General features: G+C 40.2%; 2 protein-coding genes across 2 annotated transcripts in view; one reads left to right on the top strand and one right to left on the bottom strand.

The window, feature by feature from the left end:
- The first annotated feature begins 5,645 nt into the window (after window positions 1-5,645).
- On the top strand, window positions 5,646-20,732 carry LOC104950742 (ras-GEF domain-containing family member 1B-B-like). Its single transcript, XM_010777302.1, has 14 exons — window positions 5,646-5,842; window positions 11,725-12,273; window positions 12,366-12,488; window positions 13,045-13,182; window positions 13,498-13,713; window positions 14,316-14,390; window positions 16,648-16,740; window positions 16,914-17,016; window positions 18,139-18,218; window positions 18,326-18,421; window positions 18,511-18,606; window positions 19,078-19,201; window positions 19,291-19,363; window positions 19,454-20,732. Exons 2-14 carry the CDS (start codon window positions 11,731-11,733, stop codon window positions 19,485-19,487), a joined length of 1,794 nt encoding a protein of 597 aa, XP_010775604.1. The 5' UTR covers window positions 5,646-5,842; window positions 11,725-11,730; the 3' UTR covers window positions 19,488-20,732.
- A 55-nt stretch (window positions 20,733-20,787) lies between these two features.
- antxr2b (ANTXR cell adhesion molecule 2b) overlaps window positions 20,788-24,554 on the bottom strand; it is an 11,718-nt gene continuing 7,951 nt past the window's right edge. Inside the window, exons 11-17 of the mRNA XM_010777303.1 lie at window positions 24,219-24,297; window positions 23,922-24,017; window positions 23,683-23,733; window positions 22,850-22,945; window positions 22,492-22,665; window positions 22,326-22,406; window positions 20,788-20,950 (exon numbers count right to left, since the gene is read on the bottom strand). Coding sequence (XP_010775605.1) covers window positions 20,912-20,950; window positions 22,326-22,406; window positions 22,492-22,665; window positions 22,850-22,945; window positions 23,683-23,733; window positions 23,922-24,017; window positions 24,219-24,297 — 616 coding nt within the window. The 3' untranslated portion in view covers window positions 20,788-20,911. The remainder of the gene's footprint in view (window positions 20,951-22,325; window positions 22,407-22,491; window positions 22,666-22,849; window positions 22,946-23,682; window positions 23,734-23,921; window positions 24,018-24,218; window positions 24,298-24,554) is intronic.

Consider the following 24,554-nt stretch of genomic DNA (forward strand, 5'->3'; position numbering starts at 1 on the left):
GGGGGGGGGGGGGGTTCAGTTAAGTTTCAGTTTAAGTTACTTAGGCAATGCGGAATGTAGATTCTTACTAAGGGAGAGTAATTTAATTATCTGTTCTCTTTCTTTATTTAAATAATCAAGTGACAACATTGTTTTTTTTTCTTGTAAACTATGGTGCAATTTTTTAAAGAGTGAAAACATAACCAAAACTAAAAAAGGTACAGAAAACACCAAAGCGATCAGGCAACAGTTTTTCTCTTCATGTCTTTATATCCATTCTTAACAGCAGGAGCAAAAAGACACAGATGACGATTGACGTTCAAACCTTAGTCATCAATTATGCAATCAAACACCTGCATTTTACCTCTGTTGTTTTACTAAATGAAAGCCAACACAAAGAACAAATATCAAAGGAAGAAACATTTTTAAATCCTATAAAAGTTGGCATGCCCCACACAGATCAGCTGTCTGCCAACCTGTCTCAGTCATAATGGAGCCAGATAAGCATTTCCTGCCATTACGTGGCTGCTGTTGCTTTGGGTGGAAGCAAACCCCTTTTCTCTGGTCTTTATGTCGCTATAGCAACTCAAATCACAGGGCACAAGGTTTAACAGCAAGATTAATCACTTCAAATAAACTGGTTTGCATTTTGAGCGACTGAATGAAACAATGAGCAAGCAAATTAAGTGACGAGGAAGCGTGCATTGTTGCATTAAGCTCAATGCACACGTTTGTTTCCTGTACACTTGTTTTGAAGTCAATGTTTAAAACTGATCTCAGGCCTGTTGATTTGGCTAAAAAAAAAAGCCTGAGGATCTCTCTTTCTCTTCTTTGTGACGAGTATGATGTATATTAACTAAACAGTCATTCAAATGGAGTGCATTATTCATAATATCCTCATTTTAACAAGCACATTTTCACCCTTAACTGAAGAAAAAGCACAGATAGTGACAGCTGTGTAGCATTCACATTCTCTCACTTCTTTTTCATATTTAATCACCTATAAATAAAATGACAAAACACGGATTAATAGCCACTTATTGTCCCCAAGAAGGGTCTGGGGGCTTCCAGTAGCCGAGTCAGACCTCTTACTGGAAGCCTGTGAGTCACCCGTCTCCCTCTCCTCCCCCAACCCCCCCTACCCTCCTCCTGATATATCCCTCATATCAACCTCTCGACCTGAACTGTCCTCATGCATGTCTATCTTCACGTCCTCCACGCATGTTAGCATTTAAATGTAAAAGGACAGTTAAGGGACTTAGAGCAGGTCGGTGTTTTCATGCAGCTGGATTACTTCTTCTCTTTAAATTGTACTATACAAGTGTATGCATTCCTGAGAGTAAAGAATGTCACCACAAAAGCCCCCACCCCTCTGCCCCTACGCCTTTATACCCCGACCCCCTCCCCTCCCCCGATTCTCGCATTCTCCCCCCTTTGATATCCCTCTCTTACCCGAAACTGTAATGATCTCACCCAGCTGTCACTGTTTAATCCCACCCACACTCACTACAGCCCCTACGCCTGTTTCTGCTTCTGCTGCTGGTGGCGTCTGACATCATTTGTTTTGTGTCAGTTTCCTGGAAATCAAAAACACGCTGCCGGTTGAAAAGCTTTTGAACCATGTTTTTTGGGGCATTTTAGTTTAACTTTAAGTAATGTTCTCATTGTAAAATGCTCTAAGATACAGGCTAGCTTTGTGACCTTTATGTATTGGGAAAAATACAAATTTAAAAAGGAATACATGGTGCAACTGGGGTTCAAAGTAGAAAGAATAAATCGTATTGATCCAAGAAGCAAACTGAACAACATAAATTCAACAATATTATATGACGCGCAGTTTAAGAATTTACCAATTATCGTGTCATTAACCCAACATTAAGTTGAATCTGCACTTTTTGGGCCACTTAGTAACATGAAAAACACGATAATTACATGTTTCTACCTTTAAAATAGATTGATTAAAGCATCTTTTTTCTGCTCACCTGATAAGCATATAGATACGAGTAAAATATTTCTATGAATTTTCTCTTCATTTGTTCTCCAAGTGCTGCTTAATGCTTCAGGAGCTACATGCTAACTTCATTCATTAGCTGGGAGTTTGTTGGTAACTCTCGGTTCATCACTCCTTTCACATACGAGCTTACAGTTGATCTCAGGTAAACATTTACCAGAACTTCCCTTTTTCAGATTTCCCCCCGCCATTTTCTATAATCTTTTATCTGAAGTGAGTCACAGTTCTCATATATGATAAATTGTGAATATTCTATAAGACGTTGATCAGTTTCTTCCATGATGATAAACCTTTGCCTTACAGCGTATACTGGCATGACAACGGAAAATCAAGGTCAAGATTGAATGACTTTGAAATCAGAAACCTCTGCAGCATTATAATCTTTATGAGACGCGTGGGCAAGATGATGAGTGGTTTTCTGGTGCAATTTTTGTAAATGACGTACGTTCTAAACAAAGTGACCTTTATGCTAAACGCCTGCACATCAGGGCTGTGCTTTACACAGGGACGCAGATACTTTTTTGTGACCATTTTCTCTTCACCATTGGCCTTCTAGCTGGACAATGTGGGCAGAAAAGAAGCAGTACACTTAAAATTAAACCATCTTCTCATTTGACCAATAAAGCCTCTGGAACCATGCTGCCTATGTTTAAATCCTGCAGTATGGCCCCTCTACATCTCTCTTGTTTAAAGACAATTAAGTCATTAAAGCCATATTAACTAGCAAACAGTGAATTCTCTCTTTTGTTGTTTGCAAACCATTTTAAGCCTAAATAAATGTGATTTCACTTCGCCTCACAATGATGAATGCTTTTCTAAAGGTCTTAAGGGTTACATAAGATGCTTTTTCAGAATATAAATTATTCATTTCTGCCTAGTTCCACTTTAGGCTGTTTAAACAGAAAGGGACATTTGACATTATGAACAGAGAGAGAACAACATGTTTGAAACACCTAAATTGTAAATAAAATCAACTTCACATGCAGATGCGATATAAGGCTGTGCACTGCAGCGGACTGTACTCAGGAAGTAACTCTATGGCGAACACATCCATATAACAAATACTTGGGTAGGTCTGGGGTGTTACCAGTTAAGGATAACCTTATTTACAGACATCTTCGATCACTACAGGAACTCTTCCACAACAGCACTGCCGAAGGCACACAGGGGGATAGGGAAAACCAACTCCCATGAGGGCCCTCACTGAGCCTACCACGTCAAGTCACACACAGGAAGAAGATGCGTGTGGTCAGTGTGTGTGTGCGTGTGTGCGTGTGTGCGTGCGTGTGCCGCTGTGTGTTGCGTGGTGTGTGTGTGTGTGTGTGTGTGTGTGTGTGTGTGTGTGTGTGTGTGTGTGTGTGTGTGTGTGTGTGTGTGTGTGTGTGTGTGTGTGTGTGTGTGTGACCGGGCATGGGCATACTACGCAGCCGGAAGCTGTGCGCTCGGGTGCAGGGTGTAGGAGTTGGGTTATTGAAATGATACAACCCTGTAGCCTGTAAGAAGCAGAGATCAGCTATTCTTGCCTGAACGGTGATGTGTCAGAATGTAAGAGGCGTCAGTGATCAAAAAATGAGCGCCGCCCACAACATCAGGGCCCGGCCATGCTGTAAATCAAACGCTGTGATTATGTAATTTGATGATTATGCAATGAAAAGGACTGGACTGTGTTGCGGTGGATGGCAGCGGTGCAGTGGCAGTTGAAGGGGTGGGTACGGTGTGTACACACCTCACCTTAATTACCATATTTTAGAGGAAATTAGACTGTTGGAGGGAGCACAGTTTATATATTTAGAGTACACTCTAAATATTTATAAAAAGAGATGAGGTGTTTCTTTATACTAACAAAGTAAAAATGAAGTAAACCTGCCCAAAAAAAGAGAGTACATTGAAAGACTGTACATACCGGTAAGTACAACAGGATTCACTGTACATATTCCTGTTGTTACAAGAAAACCTAATAGAGATAATATGCTTGTTTTCACTTCAATTTAAGGATAACTTTGTGTCATGGGTGGATTAATTTCAGCATTTGGTTAAATCCTTTCTAAACTCCATCGGATAAATACAACAAAAAAGAGAGACGGTTTTACTTAACTCTTAAAAAATAAATGCAGCAACATGCAATTAATGCGGTTACTAAACAATCAATCTTGTAAATGACCACTTTGCCCTCACTGTTCTCTGTGTTGAATAGTGTAAACAGGCACTATAGTTGAGATTCAAAAACTATGCTTATAGATTTACTCAAAGGTACAATTAAATGGTTTACCAATAGAACTAGGTATTGCAAGAAGGGTTATTATCCGATATAACAACCTGTGGGCAACAGTCTGGTTTGTATGACGAAACTCAGGTTTAGAGTGTGTTCACTACCTTTACACACAAACATGTTTGAATGTTTGTGTATGTATAAATTGTTCGAGTCAGGGTATGATATGTGAACTTAAATGTAGCATGTTGTAGCTTCTGGGGGAAACAAACAATACCAACAACACTTGATTTATCCTGCGTTCAACTGGATTATCACACAACTAAACAAAAATATTTTAGATTAACAATCATCCAAATTACTTTGTTTTAGGGCCCCTTATAGTCAGAGAGAAGTCAACACAAAATAAATATATCTCTGCAGTTTTCTTAATTTATACCACAACAAGCGTTTTTTTGTTCTATAGCCCGCAAACTGCTGTCAACTATATCCTTTTCTATGGTAACATACACCTGTTTTCAGCAACAAAACAGGTTACAAAGCAATCTATTTCTGATTTCAGAATTAGAAAACATACAGACAAAGTTAGCTGGGAAGCAAAATGAACCTCGAACAGCGAAAAAGTTAGATATTTTTCTTGGAAACTAAAAGAGCTGATAAACAAACATAATATACATATATTGTATATGCATTTTGCTTCATGGGTCATGTCCAATGACAACTGTATATTACCTTTATTGGGCCAGTTTGAAGACACCATCCACTTACTGCTATCTTATTTCCATACAGTGCTAAAAAACACAAAACACAAATGGTTAGCAGAAATGGCAATAAACCCGTTTCTGATTCTGATTAAATACACCTGTGCTTTTCCCACTAGGACACTATCAATATGGCTGCCGAGAAAATCTTTGCAAAACAATGCTACAATATTTATGCCTTTCAAGACTTTCTTTATACAATTCTACAACAATATATTAACAAATAGCTTAGCTAAATATGTGTGTTTTCCTGCATCTTACTCTCTCGACAGTGTTTTATGACAATATTTACCATATGTAACGTTGTAAACACAACATAAAAACAGTCAAGGCTTATAGTCTTTTAAACTCTTGATTTTTAAGCAACTAAGACCAACTTACAACCACAAAGGCTCCACACACATTCTTCAGGAAACCTTACACCTTCCATAGTTCAGCTCTCCTAAAAAAACATTCGCGGCCCCTGTCTGCGGTTGAAAAGAAGGAACTCGACGGACGGAGAGCCAGCCAATCAGAATCCACGGAGATTTCGATTTTTCGTCTCCTCCTCTGCGATTGGTTCGCACCGCCCCTAGAGGCACCCGCCCCTGAGCAGTGATTGGTGTGTTTTCCCGGCTCTATGGAAGTCATTTGAATACGCCTTGCTTTGAGGCTCAATACGGCGCTGCTGGTTCAAAATTGACTCAAATATCAGGAGCAGAGAGACAATGGAGGAGAGCACGGTGCAGACACACTGCTGAAAGACTTATCTGTCTGTTACTCACTGTGCAGGCTTATCCCTAACAGCGGAGATTACAAACATTTTGGACAGTCTTTTTCTCCGCTTTTTCAACTGTTTATTCCGGGGAGAGGTTGCATTCGGAGAGCTGCAACTTATAAGAGGTAAATTGTTGGGGGTGCGGATGGTGGGGTTAATTATAGAAACTATGAACATTATTCTGGTTGATCTAGGATTAGAAAAAAATGACGCTTAAAGTCACAAAATTATTATTACAACGTTGTATTTAATTGCAATCATGCATTTCCCATCACTAAGATCATCATCCCTTAAATAATGTTTAGTAATGCTTTATCTCGTTGCTTTAACAAGCATCTTTACTAAAATGCAACTTTTTAGTAAACAAACACAACTTAAATGCTTTGGTTTAGTCTTGGTATTAAATACCAGCATACCCTCTCAGTTCTTTTTTTTTTGGTTTACTTCAGTTGTTGTTGTTATTGTTTACCACCCATGTGAGTTATAATTGGGCTTGCTGTCATACGCACAAACGTTGCTCACCAGGCAGAACCTGTGATGGGAATGTGGTTACACAGCATGGCTTTTTCACAGTCAGCTTTTACTTTTACTGTGTTATGACTCAGTCAGAAACCCATAATGTAAGCCAGGCATGGTTGTCTTGTGGGGGTGTGTGTGTGTGTTTGTGAGAGAGAGATACTAACAGATTGTGTATTTGTCTGTAGGGAAAATAAAGAAGACACAAAACGTGTGTGCTTGTTGCCAAACCAACCTATAACAGTCTTATTCCCTCCGCACACACTTCTATATATACCAATGGTCCCTTAACTTGCTGAAATGAATGCCACAAGGTTCCCCTACTTTGCAAGCTTACTTATTGGATAAACCTAATTTTAAAAGGTTTATTTTATTGAATGATAACCGCAAAAGCAGGTATAAGGAACAGAAGCAACTTTATGGGCTACAACCGATCTAAAATCAGCTTCTTTATCCACTTAAAGTGACTTTTTCTAACTTTAATCGTATTGTTAAAAGTGTGTTCTGTTGGGTTGTGGATGTGTGAGATCTAAGGGTTTTAGACAATAGAAAATGTGTGCGTCAGAGAGAGAAAACCCCCTTACACAAGCTTAGTGTTATTATATCCCAGCAGCAACAAAGGAGATAATGGGTCTTTATCCTTACTAACAGTAGGTTAATACTGTACTAGCCTACCAGATCATACGAGGGACAGGTGTGTGTGTGTGTGTGTGTGTGTGTGTGTGTGTGTGTGTGTGTGTGTGTGTGTGTGTGTGTGTGTGTGTGTGTGTGTGTGTGACTTCTAACCCTGAGGAAATGCGTACTTGAATCCCATGTGTGTGGGAATTAAAGATAAAAACAGGATCAGCAGTGGGTGAATGGTATTCTGCTTACAATTAAAGTCCACCTGATATCAGGTTTAGTTCAGCTGCAGGTTTTTACAGTGGGCCTAATCGTCTGGCATTTTGACAGCCAAGGCAGGACCTAGCTCACCCGTATGATTACTCAAGCATGGGTGGAGTTCTGTTTTTTTAGCTCTGCTGCGTTTGGTCTGGTGATGTTGATGCTCAAAGTCTGGTGGTTGCTTGAAATTGTGATTCTCAGACCTCAAACATGAATACTGAGGTATAAATTGTTTACATTGAATCCTAAGGTCATGCAAAGTAAAGGAAAACAACCCCAAAACACAAAGGATTACGGGTATATAGAATCAAACCGCAGATTATCATGCTTTGGAAGCTGACAAGCTCATGGTACTTACAAAAGTAAAGTATATCACAATTTCCGTCGTAGATATTCAACATCATAAAATATAAAAAAGATTATGGCTGCTTGCTCAAATTCTGTACCACATTTACCAACGATGATGCTAATACACACTAGCAAATGTTCTTTAAACAGCAGAATCAGTGTAAAGTGGTGCTTGTCTATGGTAAGGCTGTTTAAAGGGTTGTACGTGTAAAACTTGCTTAGTGTGCTGTTTTGGCAAAACCACGAGTAAGTGATACGAGCAGAGTCTACTCTAGGACTTTAACCTCATTTATTGTAAGGAATAAGGCTGACTGCGAAGGGTTTCCCCCAAGACGACATGCTTGTCTTGCTCACACACGCCTCACCTGCTGTAACTTATTAGTGTCAAAGTGCATAAGGTACGAAGTAGAACAAAGATAGCGTTGCATTGCTTTGGCCTTTTGCCACACTGATAAATTGTTTTACAGCTCCCATTATCAGGTGCTTCTCTCTCACGCCATGGGTGCACCTTGTGTTAACCTACGTGCATGCTGAACTTTTTGTTAGTGTGTTTTCGAGCTCTTAGCCGTGCTCAAAGGCCTCCAATTTGATTAGACGACACAAAAAGTCTTTTCAAACAAGTCTTCCCTTTCAGCTCATGTTAGTTAAGCTTCAGGGGGTTTCAGCACTGACTATTATTAGGTCAGTGAGCACGTAGAGTCAGTTGCCTTTGAATAAGGACATTTTAGACTGACTCGGTTAGCTTCAGAGTGCTTGCCCATTATGATGCTTGGTTATGCTTGGTTTTTGTACTGTGTCTGTATTCCACAGTTCGCTATCAACTCTAAATGAAATGTAGTGGCCACCAAATATCCCCTCTAGGTTCCCACCGAATATCCCCTCTAGGTGCCCACCAAATATCACCTCTAGGTGCCCTCCCTCCATTGGACACGCACTGCTTCTCTCAATGAGATTTCCTGTCTAAATTAAGATTAAATAAATGCATAAATCCCCATACTGTTATTCTTTGCCAACACCACGATACAGTTCTCTAACCTTACCGAATGATTTAAGACTTTTAGTTCAAGATTCTACGAAAACTTTTACAGTACTCGTTGCTGGCTGGCTACCTGTATGGCGGGGCTATTGAGGTATGGTTTACTAAGACTACTCAAACTGCTGGTGTAATCCTAACAGAGACAACAAACATAATCGAAAAACCCAAAATGAGAAGAGAAATTGGGGATTGAATGCAAAATGAAGCGCCCGTTTTAATGCAGTTGTATATTTGGGCTACAGAAAAGTGCTTTTGTCACCACATTTAAAGGCTTGGTGGCACTTGGGCCATGTTAGCCAATACTAGCATCCGTCCCTGTATTTCCTTTTCACTTTATGAGAGCAGCTTGACCACGTGCAGTAATAATCGCTTACGTCAATACGCGGGTTTCGATGGGCTGCTATACAGAGATCAATTCCTGTAACTTTATTGTACTTGGCAAACAAGGCATGCATTTATTGGCACATGATCTTTCAGCAGATGATGTCTGCCAGGGAGAACGAACAAAAACAAGAGTTCACACCTTACGGAAGAATGAGAATGCTTTATGCTGGTCTGACTGATGTGAAAATGATCCGAGCCTGGGCGTCATACAGCCCGACGGTGGAAGGCAGAGTGTGTGAAAGCTGCTGTGTGTGTGTCTCATCTGCTCTGATCTCTTCCTGGGGGTCTTTGTGCGGTTGTTAATGCCATGACAGGATAGATAATACCTCTATTGTTGAAGACCTCCCCCCCTTGGCTCGTTCTCCCCCCCCCCCTGTTATAACTGGCATCAGTATTGCTGCTGGGTGTACCTTCTTTTTCGTATAACCACATTATGTGTGATTTTGAGAAAAAAAAAGCTTGAGTAAGATTGAAAGAATTTGGTTGTTCTTTGGAACCATTTGGAGTGAAGTTAGTCTTGAGCCAAGTGGTGCTTCTGAATCTGCTGGGATCCAAGAGGGAAGTTAGCCCAGCTGCAAAACAAATGCACTTCCCTCAAATCAATTAATTCCTGTGCAAATAACAAACTGAAAAACAACAGACAAAGGCAGCCTTAACATACAGTAGGATATAACTGTCACATTCATTAAACCTCCCAAAATGATGTCTCTATGAACAGCTTTGACAGATTTCCCTGGTTTAAATCCATTAGCAGTTGATATTTGCCTGCAGCTGCATCAAAATTATATTAGCTTTAACCTTCTGATGAACCAGGTTATGACATTTCAGGCTCCAGACTCTAAATTGGTGCCATTTGTCAAGGCAGGAGACACTGTCTGTCGTGTCACATTACGAAAACAGATGGCAGTTTAAATGAGCATACACTAGAAAGCCGGCAATGTTTTTAGATCGTGGTTATGTAGGTACAGCGTTTTGGAAGAACTATACATTTCTGCCATTTCCTGTATTTTGATTCCCACTTTAAACCAATCCTGCAAGGCTACTATTCTTCAAAGTTTACAAACAAGAACATTTGAACAATGCTTTCAATATGAAATTATGCTCCCAACACCATCATTAAGGCGTCCGCAGAGAGTCCAACCTATGATTTAAAGAGAGTAACATTTCTGCGCGGCAGCACCGAAGCCGCAAGCTAACCCAAGGGTCAACTTTTCAGGAAGTCAGTCTGGAAAAACCCAGGATTGGTTAAAAATTGGTTTGAGTTTTCCCATTTGTGTGAGGTCACCTTTCAGTGCAAACAGAAGCTTGAAATGAGGAATGGCGTGAGTTAATGTGACTCCTTATCAGCTTGACCACCAGAGCTTTTCCAGATTCTACTTTATTGGAACATTAGGACGGTAAAGCCACTGTAATCTTTTAACAGAGTTAGAAGGGAAACAGAAGGCAGAGATCACAGAGTTCAGAAGGCAGGCTGGCAGTGGACTGGCTTACAGTGGCATGACGCCAGGCCCTGTAGTATTCAGGAGTGTGTGTGTGTGTGTGTCACTCAAGCCATCATTTGTTTATGTGTGACATGTGTGTGTGTGTTTGGATTAAGCCGACATGGGGCTAGGCGCCATGGTGGACATGGGTGTGTGTAAGATGTTGGCTCAGGCAGACACTCCTCTGTCGGCGCTGAGATGAACAAACAAAAGTCTGCTGGATTCCTGCAGGGTTTTAGTTTTCTGGCTCAGTGTTACGCCAATGCGTGTTACATGTGTGTGTGCGTGCGGCTCGATTTACGCTGGCATGCGGTTCCTAGACAGACGACAGTAGCAGGATAAAGATGGCTCCAGAGTTAAAGAACGCCTTTTTGGTGATCTAGGATCAGCTTACCTTCCTCAAATCCAATTATCTACACCATTAAGGCAAAAAAAAAAATCATTGCTGCCTTGAAATCATCCATCTGTTGGCCTATTTGTTTACCCTCCTGCCGCCTTGACGCCAAAAGCTTCAAGAGAGTGATAAAACATACAATAAAACAGGAGACAGTGAGGAAAGAATCTGTTTTGTAATGTAAAACTTAAAAAAAATGGATTACACAAGGAGGTATCTTTCAACAAGCCAAAACAGTAAACAGAGGAGGGGTAACATTATGTGATTTAGTGTAATTACTTTCACAGACAGGCTTCTTAGTCTCAGCTTTGTGTGATCGAGTTGCTCAAACAGATATTTTCATAACATGCGGAGTGATGCAGCTTAAACTACAACCACATTCCCAGAGCACGGAGGTTGGGTCATACTGTCATAGTAGGAAAACTACAGACGACATCACTTTTGATTCATATGAAGGAGTGTGACTCAAATGACAGTGTATTGTGATGTTTAAATACCTATTGTAGAAGGCAAAAAGAAGACGTCAGCAAAGAAAAAGAAAAAGAATAATTCATTCAGGGAACAGTCTTATGATAAAAAGTACTATAAGGAAATATGCATAGGGCTACTTTTTGGTTGCTATTGGTTTCATTTTTCTGGGTCTATTAGGTCAGTGTTTCCTAGAGGGGTAGCAACATCTATCATTAGTTGGTTTTCTACTATGGAAAAATTCTGTTTGGTATCTGAAGACCTTTCTATACTAATTGCTGTTTTCATGCAGTCATAACATACTGTGTTAGGAAAAGATCAGACCACTTATTTGAAGTGGCTTTTGTTTTTGTCATACATTTGGAATGACTGTATTAGATCATAAAACTACTTTATCTCCCCATTTGATTGAGAAGATGAATTTTATAAAGATATACATTATACTGATATTATGTCCATGATTTGGTCCACATTGACCTCCTTGTGTCTCTCCTTCAGGTCATCATGCCTCCCACAACCCCATACGCCGGAAAGTTTGGCTCTTGCGTAGCTTACGGCAACAACAACAATAACCATCCTCAGCCTCACAGCCCGTACCGCAACGGCACCGGCCCAAACCCCTCCAAGGAGAACGTCTACAACGGTGCCTACGTCTCCGCAGAGAACCCCTACGACATCCCGCAGCCTCAAAGCTCGTGTCGCAGCTCCTCCGTGTCCTCCATGACCACCAAGGAGCATCGCTACAACAGCAGCTGCGCCGTTTCGGAGAACCCGTACACCTCGCCGCAGCCTCGTAGCCCCCGGCAGCACAGCACTTCCTGTCCCGGACGCGCTTACCGCCACACGACCGCCACCACTAGCAGTAGCAGTGGAGGTAGCAGCGAACAATCTTCACGCAGCAACTCTGTGGCAGCCAAAGGAAGACGCTTCGGACACGGAGTCACCGCCAGCTACGGGGAGATGTGTTACCATGACAACAGCTTGGTCTCAGCATCACTTGAGGCGTTGATCCAGCACCTGGTTCCCACGGTAGATTACTACCCTGATGTAAGTGACGGTAAAGTGCTCTTAAACCTCCCTTTGTAAAAAGACTCTCTCGTCCTAAGAGATGTTTTTTTTTCTTTCTTTCCCATCATCAGAGGTCGTATGTTTTCACCTTCCTGCTGAGTTCACGCCTCTTCCTGCACCCCTATGAGCTCATGACGAAGGTTTGCCACCTGTGCGTGGAGCAGCAGCGGTCTGGAGACGCCCTGCTGGATAAGGTGGGCGGATAACACACACGTGCACACACACACATACACACACACACACACACACACACACACACACACACACACACACACACACACACACACACACACACACACACACCTCTGTAATTGCTTTTGAGGTTAAAATAATCACCTTATTAATTTAAGACATTCTAGACACACAGAAAGGGCTCAAATAAATACAAATTAAAGAGAGTAGCACATTTATTGGCAACAACAAGTTGCACCTGTTAGCAGTGTATTGTGTTTAAAAGACACTACAAGGGCTGCTTTTATGACATTTAAAGATTTTTGTTTTAAGATTATATCTATAAATGATCATTAAATAACGTCTACTTAAAGTAGTGATTGGCAACTTATCCAGGTGGTGTTATTATTGCCACTATCTTAAAGACAACATCATTGGTTCACATTTTCCTCAGAACCTACTACTCGTAGTGAAAAAGTAATAAATACATCTAAATATATTGTATTTAAAAAATAAAATAATAATTTAAAAAACGTGCCTCTTGCCACTTTAACACGTCATGTGATGATTTTTTTCTAGATCCGTTTCCGTGAGGTGGCGCCAAAGCTGGTGCAGCTGCTGACCGAATGGACCGAGACGTTCCCGTACGACTTCAGAGACGACAGGATGATGCGCTGCCTCAAGGACATGACGCAACACGTGGCCCGAGGGGATGAGGTCAGTTTGAACTCTTAAAACACACATTCAAAAACGATTTTAAACAAAGAACGCCTGGTAATTACAAGTAAAAGCCGGGTTTTCATTAAAAAAATTAAGCCAATCTTTACCAAACTTTTCTAATGTCGCATCAAATTCAGCCTTTTTTGCACAAATGGGGCATTTTAATCTAATTTTGCCGTCACCATACAGCTTTTCTTATAGCATAAAAACACTACTTGTTATCAGACTTCATAAAGCAATGCCATGTTGATTCCTCAAAGTGTCCTGTCTGAGTATCATATCTAACGGTCTTTGTTTGTGTCGTGCCTTCAGTACTCGTGGCGGGCCATGCAGCAGATGACCCAGCGGCTGATCAAGCGCCTCTCGGCCCTCGGACAGTACGAGGAGGCCGTGGCTGCGCTCAGTGCCGTGGCGTTGGAGCGACCCGCCTCCCTGAAAACCAAACAGGCCTCGGGTCAGCGCTGCGACGTAATGAGTGTGTGTGACGACCCCTTCATCATCGCACAGCAGCTCACACACATCGAACTGGTACGAAGACACATGGGCCGTTTAATTTGAAATCATATGTCATAAGTCTCCATCTGTAGAGGGGTTTGGAGGGCCTTTTCTTATCATCTAAATGAAGTGCATTCATTCATTTTGGTGGTGAAAGCCCACATGTAAAGACCTAATGAAAATGCTAAAGTGTTAAATTGCTTTTTTCTCTTTTTGGCTCCTGCCCGTGTTGAATTATTGAATTTTTCTTTTACGATTCGTATTTCTTTCTTGCTTTTATTGTTTTCCCATAAACCCATTTGTGTGGTCTGTTTTGCTGCAGCGCTGCACACAGACCACTAATCCATACTTTAATTTTACGTGTAGCTAAATTGCTTTTAGTCATGTGCTGTTAATCCTTTCAGTACTCATTTTTGGAGCACACTTTTAAGGCATTGCCTGCTTTCTTTTCCAGAAACTCTTAAGTTATAGCTCTCCTTCCGCACAAATAACATTATTTCGTGTTCAAACCCATGTTTATTGCATTTGAATTTTTTCGAATCATCATTTATTATCCCCTTGTTGATCATCTTTCTCTTATATCTAACCATTAATATCGTCCTGATTTTTTTTCTTCCCCTGTTCTCTGCCTTCAGGACAGACTGAGTTTTATCGGCCCGGAGGAGTTCATCCAGACATTCGCCATGAAGGATCCTCTGGACAACCATAAGGTACAAGTGTTTGACTTTAAGTGTTGCTCTATCCTATACTGTACATGACCCTGTAACTAGACATTAAGCATCACACTAACTTAAGATTGAACTCATTTGATTGATTGCTTGTATTCAACGTGGCTGGTTGAAATGATTTGTGACACTATTAAAAGACCCTATTATGCTTTTTGGGGGTTTTGTGCATGTAAATGGTCTGAAGAGTCTAAAATCCCAAAGTCCCCTCCAGAGGGAGTTTCTCTCCCACACCATTTTAGTCTTTTGTTTACTTCCGTAACATAGTGACATTACTATATAACAGCCGAGCTTCTATTGCTTAGCGCTCCAACACATTGTTCATGAAAGGATAAGGGGCGGGACATCTCTAAGCGGTTGACCAATCACAACAGAGCCGGCCAGCTAACCAATCAGAGCAGACCGGGCTCTGGTTTCAGACAGAGGGTGAAAAGAGGTGCTGCAGCACAGGCAGTATGAACAAAATAAAGAGCTTTTTAGCATAATAGGGTCCCTTTTTTAAAGCTGTTTTTCTACTACAAAATTAATTTAATTTAATTTAATTTCCATCTTTATTTCGAACAGATTTAAAAAAACAAATAAAAAAATAATAAATGTGAAAAACAGAATACCGTATTGTTAGAATACAGTATTTATCAATATTCATAATAATATTTATATATTCAACAAAAATATTCATAATAGCAATAATAATAATAATAATAATAAATCATATGTGTCCGAAAGGGAGCAGGAGGAAGCAAATGCTTATTAATTCCCAACCCTTACTTACTGCTAATCAATGATTATCCTTTAAATAATTTCTGCAAGTTATTCCTACTCACATCTTTACATTTATACATACATTTACAATAATTTCTCATCTTCAATCACCTCTCTTCATTCTCATAGTTTTTCAAAGGGTATCTTCAAAAAACTATTCAAGTTAAACTCTTTCTTTCCAGGTAGATAGAATCAACAGCAACGGCTTGATGTGTAAAAATATGTTTTTATTTATTTATAATTGTCAACATCAAAGAACTGATTGTAGTCATTTTAGTCATCCTGTATTATTTTCACTCTTCGAGTGTAATTTGTGGTCTGTTTTAGTTTAAGTGAATTTGCTTTGGAAGCCACATGAAAGATCCGGCTGGCAGATTTTCGGATTACATTTTAGTTTTCTGCATTATAGCTTTTGAACATGCATCAAACACAGTCGGAAAGAGCCATTCTGTGTACGTCTAAGTGTCCCTGAAGGGCTCTCTGTCCTGTGAGTCAGCTGAAGGGTCGCTTTCAATCTGCGCGGCAGAGAACAAGCTTTCAGCCGCTGTTTGTCAACTGAGCTACATCTCGCTGCCCACCGGTTACATAAGACCCACTTTGTATTACAGAGCGGTTGAGTCAGCGTTAGGGGTCCTGAAGTATAAAGGGGAAGTTTGGAGTGGAGTGGGCTGCCGGTTGTTGTATAAGAATTTAATAGAGGCATGAATGCGCGGGATTACATCATCACGGTCAAGTTGAGTTTAATAATACAGCCTTTTCTAATGTTTATTTATATCAAAAAGTGCCCCTGGCAAACAGGCTATCCACCGGATGTCTCTCAGAGAAGCAAAAAGGCCCAAAAGCAGATGGAAATTAGATGAAAATAATAGCAGGCACGTCACAGACTGTGCAGGACCACAGGTTGTGTGGGTGGAAGGGCTGTCAGGATCCATTTGCTAAGGAAATAACACAGCAGCAGCAGCCTGCTCTCTAAAATTATTATTGCATACAAGAATACGAGGCGGAATATTATAATCAGAATTTGTCTTGTCAGGTTGTGTTATATATAAGTTCTGGTAATTATAGTGGGCCCAAAATGCCCAAAAACTAAATGGCGAATCCCAACTAAAAGAGTATAAACTAAGTCTTAGCTTAAAGTCTACTTCCTGTCTTCCAAGGTGGATGCACTTAGCTCAGTTTTTACATATGTTGTGTATTAATACTCTTAAACTCATTCTACTGAGGAAAACTTTGATTTATTGCATTTGAAAGCTCCAGCAAAGGCTTGTAAATGTACCTTTTTACTGTGTTTTTCCCATTTATTACCCAGATTAAGGTATTCAAATACAATATAAGGTCATTTCAAAGTGTTGCATTCGTCTCCTGATACCCATTTTTATTTTTAATAGTATGAAAAACTGATAAAAACCTTAGATAAAACGACTGAAAATATATTTTTCTTGCTTGATTTTAACCATGCCATCTCCCTTTTTGTTCACAGGGTTTCTTCCGGAAGCGTAAAACCAGTAACCTGGAGGCCTACATCAACTGGTTCAACAGACTGAGCTACCTGGTGGCCACTGAGATCTGCATGGTACGTTGTTCTCAAAGGAGCAGATCAGACATCTCTTGGTCTCATCCTGTTTTCCACACACTCAAGCGTTTGTTGTTTATTGGCACGTTCCACTTTTCATGAAACACGCAGCTCCAGTCTTCAGTTCATGCATCTTTGATTCACTTTCCCTCCTGTGTTCTCTGTAATTACAGCCAGTGAAGAAGAAACACAGAGCTCGGATCATAGAGTTCTTCATTGATGTGGCTCAGGAGTGTTTCAACATCGGCAACTTCAACTCCCTCATGGCCATCATCAGTGAGTACAGAAAACATACAGAAGCTCACTTTTCACAAACAAATAATTAAAAAGCAGCCAACATATATACACCCCCCCTCCTTACACACAACTTTAAATTGATTTTGGGGAAATGCCGCATTGCTTCAACCTCTTCAGCATCTTACATAGAGTACATAATGCTACAGGCCTCAACTAACCGTTATCTTCATTTCTGAATATTGGACAATTATCTTCTGTAATAATCAATTAAAGGTGGGGTAGGTAAGTTTGAGGAACCGGCTCGAGATACACTTGTTGTTATATTCCATGGAATGCTCTTAACATCCCGATAGCAATGAATATCTTACTGTAAGTGCTTTGACAAAAAATCCATAAAAAAACGTCATCTCTGGAAGCCGTAGTACTGTAAAAAGCACGACCAATCATCTGAGCCGGCCTGGCTAAAATAACTGGATGGCCTACCTGCCTGTCAGCCTTTCATCTGTGCACAAACTTATCTCGTGCCCTCATTGGTCATGTGCGCGTTCGTGTGTGTTGGAGGAGGGGCTCTGTAAGAACGTTTTTTCCGGCTGTGTATTTTCAAATTCTAGCAAACCCGAGCTGGTTTCTCCAAAACTACACACCCCACCTTTAAACTTCTATAGAATCTTTTAATTTGTCTAAAATGTCCAAGGGGATGTCTTTAAATGTCTTATTATTTATGCAATAACCCAAAGATGATATTGAACTGAAAGAGAGGGAATTTACATATTTTTTCATGAATACTACGATTAATACATTATCAAAATAGTGGCGATTCTTTTTGAACAATCGATTAATACACTAGGTGGTAAATCGCTAGATATTTATGAACGACATGTAAATGGCTTCTACTTAAATCAGTAAGCAGCATTATTCTTCATTTCACAAACTACTTTGTGACAGCTTGTTTTTGAAGAAGAGCAAGCTACAGTAAAATGGTAGTTCCAACCCCTTTTTTGTCAAAACAGCCAACTACAAATTCAATAAAGTCATCAAATATAGTGCCAGCTGGAGGCTGAGAAGTAAAGGAAGTACAACGTGAGTTCAGGGAGGCAGTCGTGTTTGCTCATTTTCATTGGTCTGTCTCTGTAAATAAACACTGTATACTCTTACTTACAGCTGGGATGAACATGAGTCCTGTTGCCAGACTGAGGAAAACCTGGGGTAAAGTCAACACCGACAAGTTCGAAATCCTTGAGGTAAGAAAAAAAGAATATCTGCAAACATCAGGGTAGGATTGCCAACTCTTTGTATGAAGTTGAATGGATTTGTTTGACCAATTTCCTCTTTGTCTGACCTCACGCAGCACCAGATGGATCCCTCCAGTAACTTCAGTAACTACCGCACTGCGCTCCGTGGCGCCACCCAGAGGTCTGAGACCGCCCACAGCAGCCAGGAGAAGGTGAGAGAGCACGCAGGATAGAACTATATCAACTAATGTCCCAAATGTGAAAATATCTATATAAACTTGCTGTCAACTATTTTTTTCAGATTGTTATTCCCTTCTTCAGTCTCCTTATTAAAGACATCTACTTCCTGAACGAAGGGTGTGCCAGCCGGCTGACCAACGGGCACATCAACTTTGAGGTCAGTCTATCATTTTGTATATGAAGGTATTTGAGGAAATCTGGCTGCCTTTACTGTTCTATGATTTCAATCATATCCAATGCGCTATATTTTTTTAATGTTATTATAGTTTTCTTCAAATAGTTTTCTATCTGCGTTTTACATTTTTGTTTTATTTTTATGTATGCACCACAACATCAAGTCAAATTCCTCGTATATGTTAACCTACCTGATAATAAACCTGTTTCTGATTCTGATCTGTTTTAATATTAACATACAGTGACTGCAATGTTATAACAAGAGGTGGTATAATGGCGCCCCCTTGTGGCTAAAACCAGAGTTCATTTTAAAATGCAGTTAAGAAACAACTGTTTTAATGACATTTTTGGGTAATTTACGATCATCATTTTCCTCGTTTTTCTTGGAATTTGTAACAGGTGCATTACGTTCAATTGGGTGTCGGTGTTAATAAAGTCCTTCATGTCTCAACAGAAACTTTGGGAGCTTGCAAAGCAGGTGAGCGAGTTCCTGGTTTGGCGTCAGGTGATCTGTCCGTTCGACAGAGACCGCCGCATCCTCCAGTACCTCGTCACGACGCCCGTCTACACCGAGGACGGTCAGTAAACAAACAAATAGTTAACAAAGTGTGTATCATGTGCAGTCACCAAGCACGAGAACAGATCTCATCTTGTTTTTTCACTGCAGAGCTCCACCTGGCTTCATATGAGACTGAAGGACCCGAGAACAACATGGAGAAGGACAGTCGGAGGTCTCTCAGGTGGGTGTACACACACTCAATCACAAAACCACCTCAACAATAGCTTATATTAAATCAATAACATGACATATTCTGTGTTCTGTTTTGCAGATCTTCCCTTTCGCATCGGGAGAACCGCTCCTAAGAAAAGACAATCAATGGAACAATGAAAATGAACGAGGTATTTTAAAGCTACATGTTCCTCCGTATTATCTTATGAACACCTATTTTTCTCTACACTCCCCTGGAAAACAAACACAAGGAGCATCATAAAGGATTTAAAAATCATGAACTGTAACACTCCATGATGAATCCGGCGCAGGCGTACCTTGATGATGCAGTTATTGAACCTGGAAGAGCTCAGAGTACAGACATCATCTCTGTCCAAGGCACTTGGATTCGCAGAAGCGTGGATTTTGAAATCTCCAGTGGACCTCCATCGTGGCAACTATTGTGGGAAGGCTCTAATATGGAAGCTGAAAGGGCTGATCAGTCTCTAAATGGGACGGATATATGGACCCTGATTGGTTATATTATTGCAACACTAGCACTGCTTCTCTGCGGCACATCCTGGCGAGATATGCACTCCGTATCGACTTGTATTATAAGTGACAGACTAACAACTGCTTTTAGAAGTGCTGCTGTGTTGTTGAGTGCTTGATAGTGATGGGTATACATTGTGAGCAACACCACACAATCTATTTCCTCTCAGCTTACACACAGCAAAAGTCTCCGGGTCATTGAATCCTTTTGATCTAATTTAAAAAGCGTAAACATCAGCTACGTACTCCTTAAAGCATTTTACAGCCGCTATTGGGTTCTTAACATTTTGTGACGTGTGCACTTTGGTGACGCAATATTGTGCTAATCATGCAAGGTAAATCAAATGCACTTCAATGGGTTCTTGTGTATTGTAATATAGGATTTGGTGACTCCTATTTTGAGGCGTCTTTCTATACAGTATTAACTTTAACATTTTGTACAGAAGGTAAACAAAGTGTATGTACTTTCTTAGTGAGCTTGTTGCTGGTTGGCTGGCTCTGTGTTGGTAAGCTATTTTTGTTAATACAACACCAGATCAAGAGTGATAAAGAAGTGTTTTGAGACTGACGCTCAAGCTGGTGTGTGTGTGTGTGTGTGTGTGTGTGTGTGTGTGTGTGTGTGTGTGTGTGTGTGTGTGTGTGTGGTTTATCTGGATGATGGAATCCCTCAGAAATCTGCCTGTTTGAACGTGAGGCTTTTGTTTTGTTGTTTTTTTTCTATTAAAAAAGCTCATTTTATAAGTGTTTTTATCTCATGTATGCTTTTTTATGTATTGTTTGTGTTGCCGGTACTTGTACTGAAGGTCTTTGTGAAAAAAAGAATTCTATTTTTCCCTCAAATAAACAGAATAACTGAAGAATGTGTCTTTTGGTTTGGTATTCATAAAATCAAACAACATACAATATTATATATAGTAAAGACATTTATTTACAAGACATGATGAATCCAAACATTCATCTCTTAGTACCTGTCGGTCGTCTTTGGTCAAACTGGACTAAAGTGAAAAGTGTCGGTCTTCTTTGAACATCAGTGACTCTGAACTCTGGTGAAGTTAATGCAGCGGCCCTGAACACAACAGAACACACACACACTACACTCAGATACATTTATTAATGAAGTGGAATATCTAATTTCAGTTGTTAATCAGAGATCATTTAAAACAAACAAAATTATCTAAATAAAAGCTGTCATTATCCTTTATCCGCCAAAATGCCAACACTATGTATCAATAAAAAGATGCACAGCCTTTCAAACAAGTGAAATGCATCTTATACAAAATGAAAGAAATGCTTTTTAACATCATAACTGCATCAGAGAAACCCACTTATGAAGCTACATTATCCAAATCCCACAGTGCATATTGTAAGAGGAAAACAATCCTAAATCCGAGTTGTGGCGTCAAGCTGTTTTTGACGCCACAATGTTGACAATAAGACTGTTATTTATAAGTGAACGCTATTCAAAATGTAAGTTGTTATTTGCCTGTTAGGTAGATAATTATAGGGTGGGGAGAGTGGGCTATATTATTTTCTGTATCATTAATTAAATCATTATGCAGTCAAGAGGTTGGATTCATCTTCTTATCCAATCAACTGGTGATACACAGCATTATTTATGGTGTGTGCTGACAGTCGGGCAGGAAGAAATATTAACAGTATTATATATTGTTAATCAGCACTGTTTGTTATAAGATCAGATAAACCTTTATTAATCCCTGTGGGGAAATTCAGTAGTTTAGCAGCAACAGGGTAAAATTGAAAAACAGGACAGCACAGATTCACACAGATTAATACAATTAAGGATAAAATTAAAGATACAAATGAAAAATGATGAATAACTATAAAATAAGAAATGAATTGAAATGAACATATTAGGGCTGCACGATATATCGTGTCGTGACGATAATCGCGATATGCGCATGCAGGACGTGCGATTTAAAAAAAATGTTTTAGGACGTGCGATATTAAGTAGGCAAATTAACTCAAACACGTCATGTTACAATTATTTTGCTGCTTGCTACAAAAGGAAAACTTGCGCGGCTCTCATGTCAGGGGTACTTGAGTGAGTGACATACAGGCTCTGCATTTACACCAATCACAATCAAATCTCCAAAGCAAACGGACCCGTGATTAAAGGTAAAAACACTGAATAAAGTCGTTTCATGTGTTTCTCCAAGGCAGTTCGGCGCTGCTCAGCTTGTTGCTCTGATAACTTAAGATCCAGACGTCCGTGACTAAAATCCTTCATCCGGTTAAATATACGGTAGTTCGAAAAATACCAATTGTTTAGCAATACATTTCAAGAAAGAAAAAAAACTGTCTTTTCTTCAATTCCTGTATTTTTTCATGTCGCAATATATATCGCAGGGGGAAAAAAAATCGCAATGTCAGTTTTTTCCAATATCGTACAGCCCTATAACATATATACAGATGTTTGTTACCTTATCCTGGGATGTCGGCCTCATGATTGCCACTCTGTCGTACTGCCTCCTCAGTAATGCCCGCAGCGCATCAAAACACCCCTGAGGGTCAAATAATGTAAATTCACTGAATATAAAACATGCTAATCATAACAGTTATTGGTATAAGTGCTGGTTATTTTCTCACCTTGATGGGAGTGTACCATTTGGACTGTGGCGGGGGGATGAGGACTGGAGGAGCTCTTGGTGGGGGTCGGGACATGATGGGCTCCTCCTCTCCCTCTGGCATGGTGACCACAGCGTTTTTAGCTTTCTCTAGACGGGACCCTTCCTCTGTGGAGCCCATCTGCCCCCAACGCACCTGCACACAGACGGTGATTAGTGAAGGACATTGAACACACACAGCTTCTATTATAACCAATGTGTGTGTTTGTCATGCCTTGAGAAATGCTGAAACTTGTCTGAATAAATGTTGGTAAAAACTGAAAAATATATAAAAGTACAAAGGCACTATAAATGTGAAATGTTTGTGTATTTCTTTTTACCTCCATGCGTGTGATTCCTCCAGGGCCTCTGACCCCATAGTAAGAAGCATCTACTGTAGGCCATCGGTGTTTGGGCGACATGACTTCTTCTGGCTCCTTGAAAACAACAAAATAGTTCACTTTCTAATCATAACACTGGATTTTAGACCAAGTCTAGGGCTGCTTCTAAAGTTTAATCTGACAATTATTCTCTTGATTAAGCGTGGTCTATAAAATGTCAGAAAATTGTGAAATATGTGCATCCCAGTTTCTCAAAGTACAGTCTTTATTGATGATTTGTCTGTCCAAACACCTAAAGATATATAATAACAAATTAAAAATTAGGACATCTTATAAGCTGTTACTAGACAAAAAAGGGATTTTTCTGTCAAACGACTAATCAATTAGTTTGGGTAATCATTGCAGCTCTAGCCAGAACTACCTACACGTTAGGTGCTTATTCAACACCATTATTAACATTCGTAAAGGGGTCAACAAACACAAAACCACCAGAAGTGATGCAGTACCATGAGTTCTATTCAGCTTCTTTTATCTGGACATTATCACTTTCTCTCTGCATTATTGTCTATTTTGCTCGTGTGATTTAGTTATCTACCAAAGATCAAGAATTTTTATATAAGGACAGGTAGTAAAAAGGAACCCCGGACAAAAAACGTAGATGATGACAATCCGTAACGCATTGTGCATTTTTCAATTGTCAGAATTTGACCTCTTCGGACTGTTTTCCCTTTTTAATGTATCTTGGAAGCGTGTAAAGTTGTGCCACAACTACTACACTGTCAAATAAAGGAATGAATTCCCAAAAACTAATCATAAGTCTGTGATCTACTTACAATGACAGGCAGTGGCGGAGGTGGGCGATCAGGTGGTGGGTCTCTGATCACCTGAAAAGAACGATTAAAAAAAAGAAAAAACATTTAAAATGGTCTATAGACAGAATAAAGGAGTGTTACCAAAGGAACCCTGGTCCCAATTGCAACACTTTAACTTTTAGGCTACTTCCATAAATAACAAAAGCATGGAATTGTGACTTCCTGAATTTAGATATACACGCCCTGAGACTTGAACTCACCACAGTGCAGCAGAGAGGCCAGAACCACCAGAATAAAACCAGAGCCAGCAACAGGAGCAGAGCCAGCAACAGCCACAGCAACCAGGTCCCATCTGACTGACACACACACACACACACACACACACACACACACACACACACACACACACACACACACACACACACACACACACACACACACACACACACACACACACACACACACACACACACACACACACACACACACACACACACAGATCAGAGACACACATTATACTCCTAGAGAAGTGCTCCTGTTACTGTGTTGATACTCACACATGTTGTAGCATAGATGGTGATGGGACTGGAGATGTAAGATTGTCCATTATTGATGCTGACCAGCACTTCTATTGATCTGCAATCATTAGACAGACATGTTGAGAAGGCACAAAGGTTATTGCATTTATACACTCATAATTGTTCTTGTTTGCAGTCATATTTGGCAGTTTAATAGTGTTTGGTTCCAACTTTTAGGGGGCGGGACTTGAGTTAGCTTCAGCATTGTCCCTGAGAAATGATAGAGATATGCGTGAGTGATTCAGTATGAGGGAGTGTGTGAGTGGGTGAGACATGATGGAAAGTGAGAGGCGACTGGGGACAGATAAGGGGTGT

The sequence above is a fragment of the Notothenia coriiceps genome, unplaced genomic scaffold (genome assembly GCF_000735185.1).
Source record: "Notothenia coriiceps isolate Sejong01 unplaced genomic scaffold, NC01 NC01_scaffold00017984, whole genome shotgun sequence".
NCBI lineage: Eukaryota > Metazoa > Chordata > Actinopteri > Perciformes > Nototheniidae > Notothenia > Notothenia coriiceps.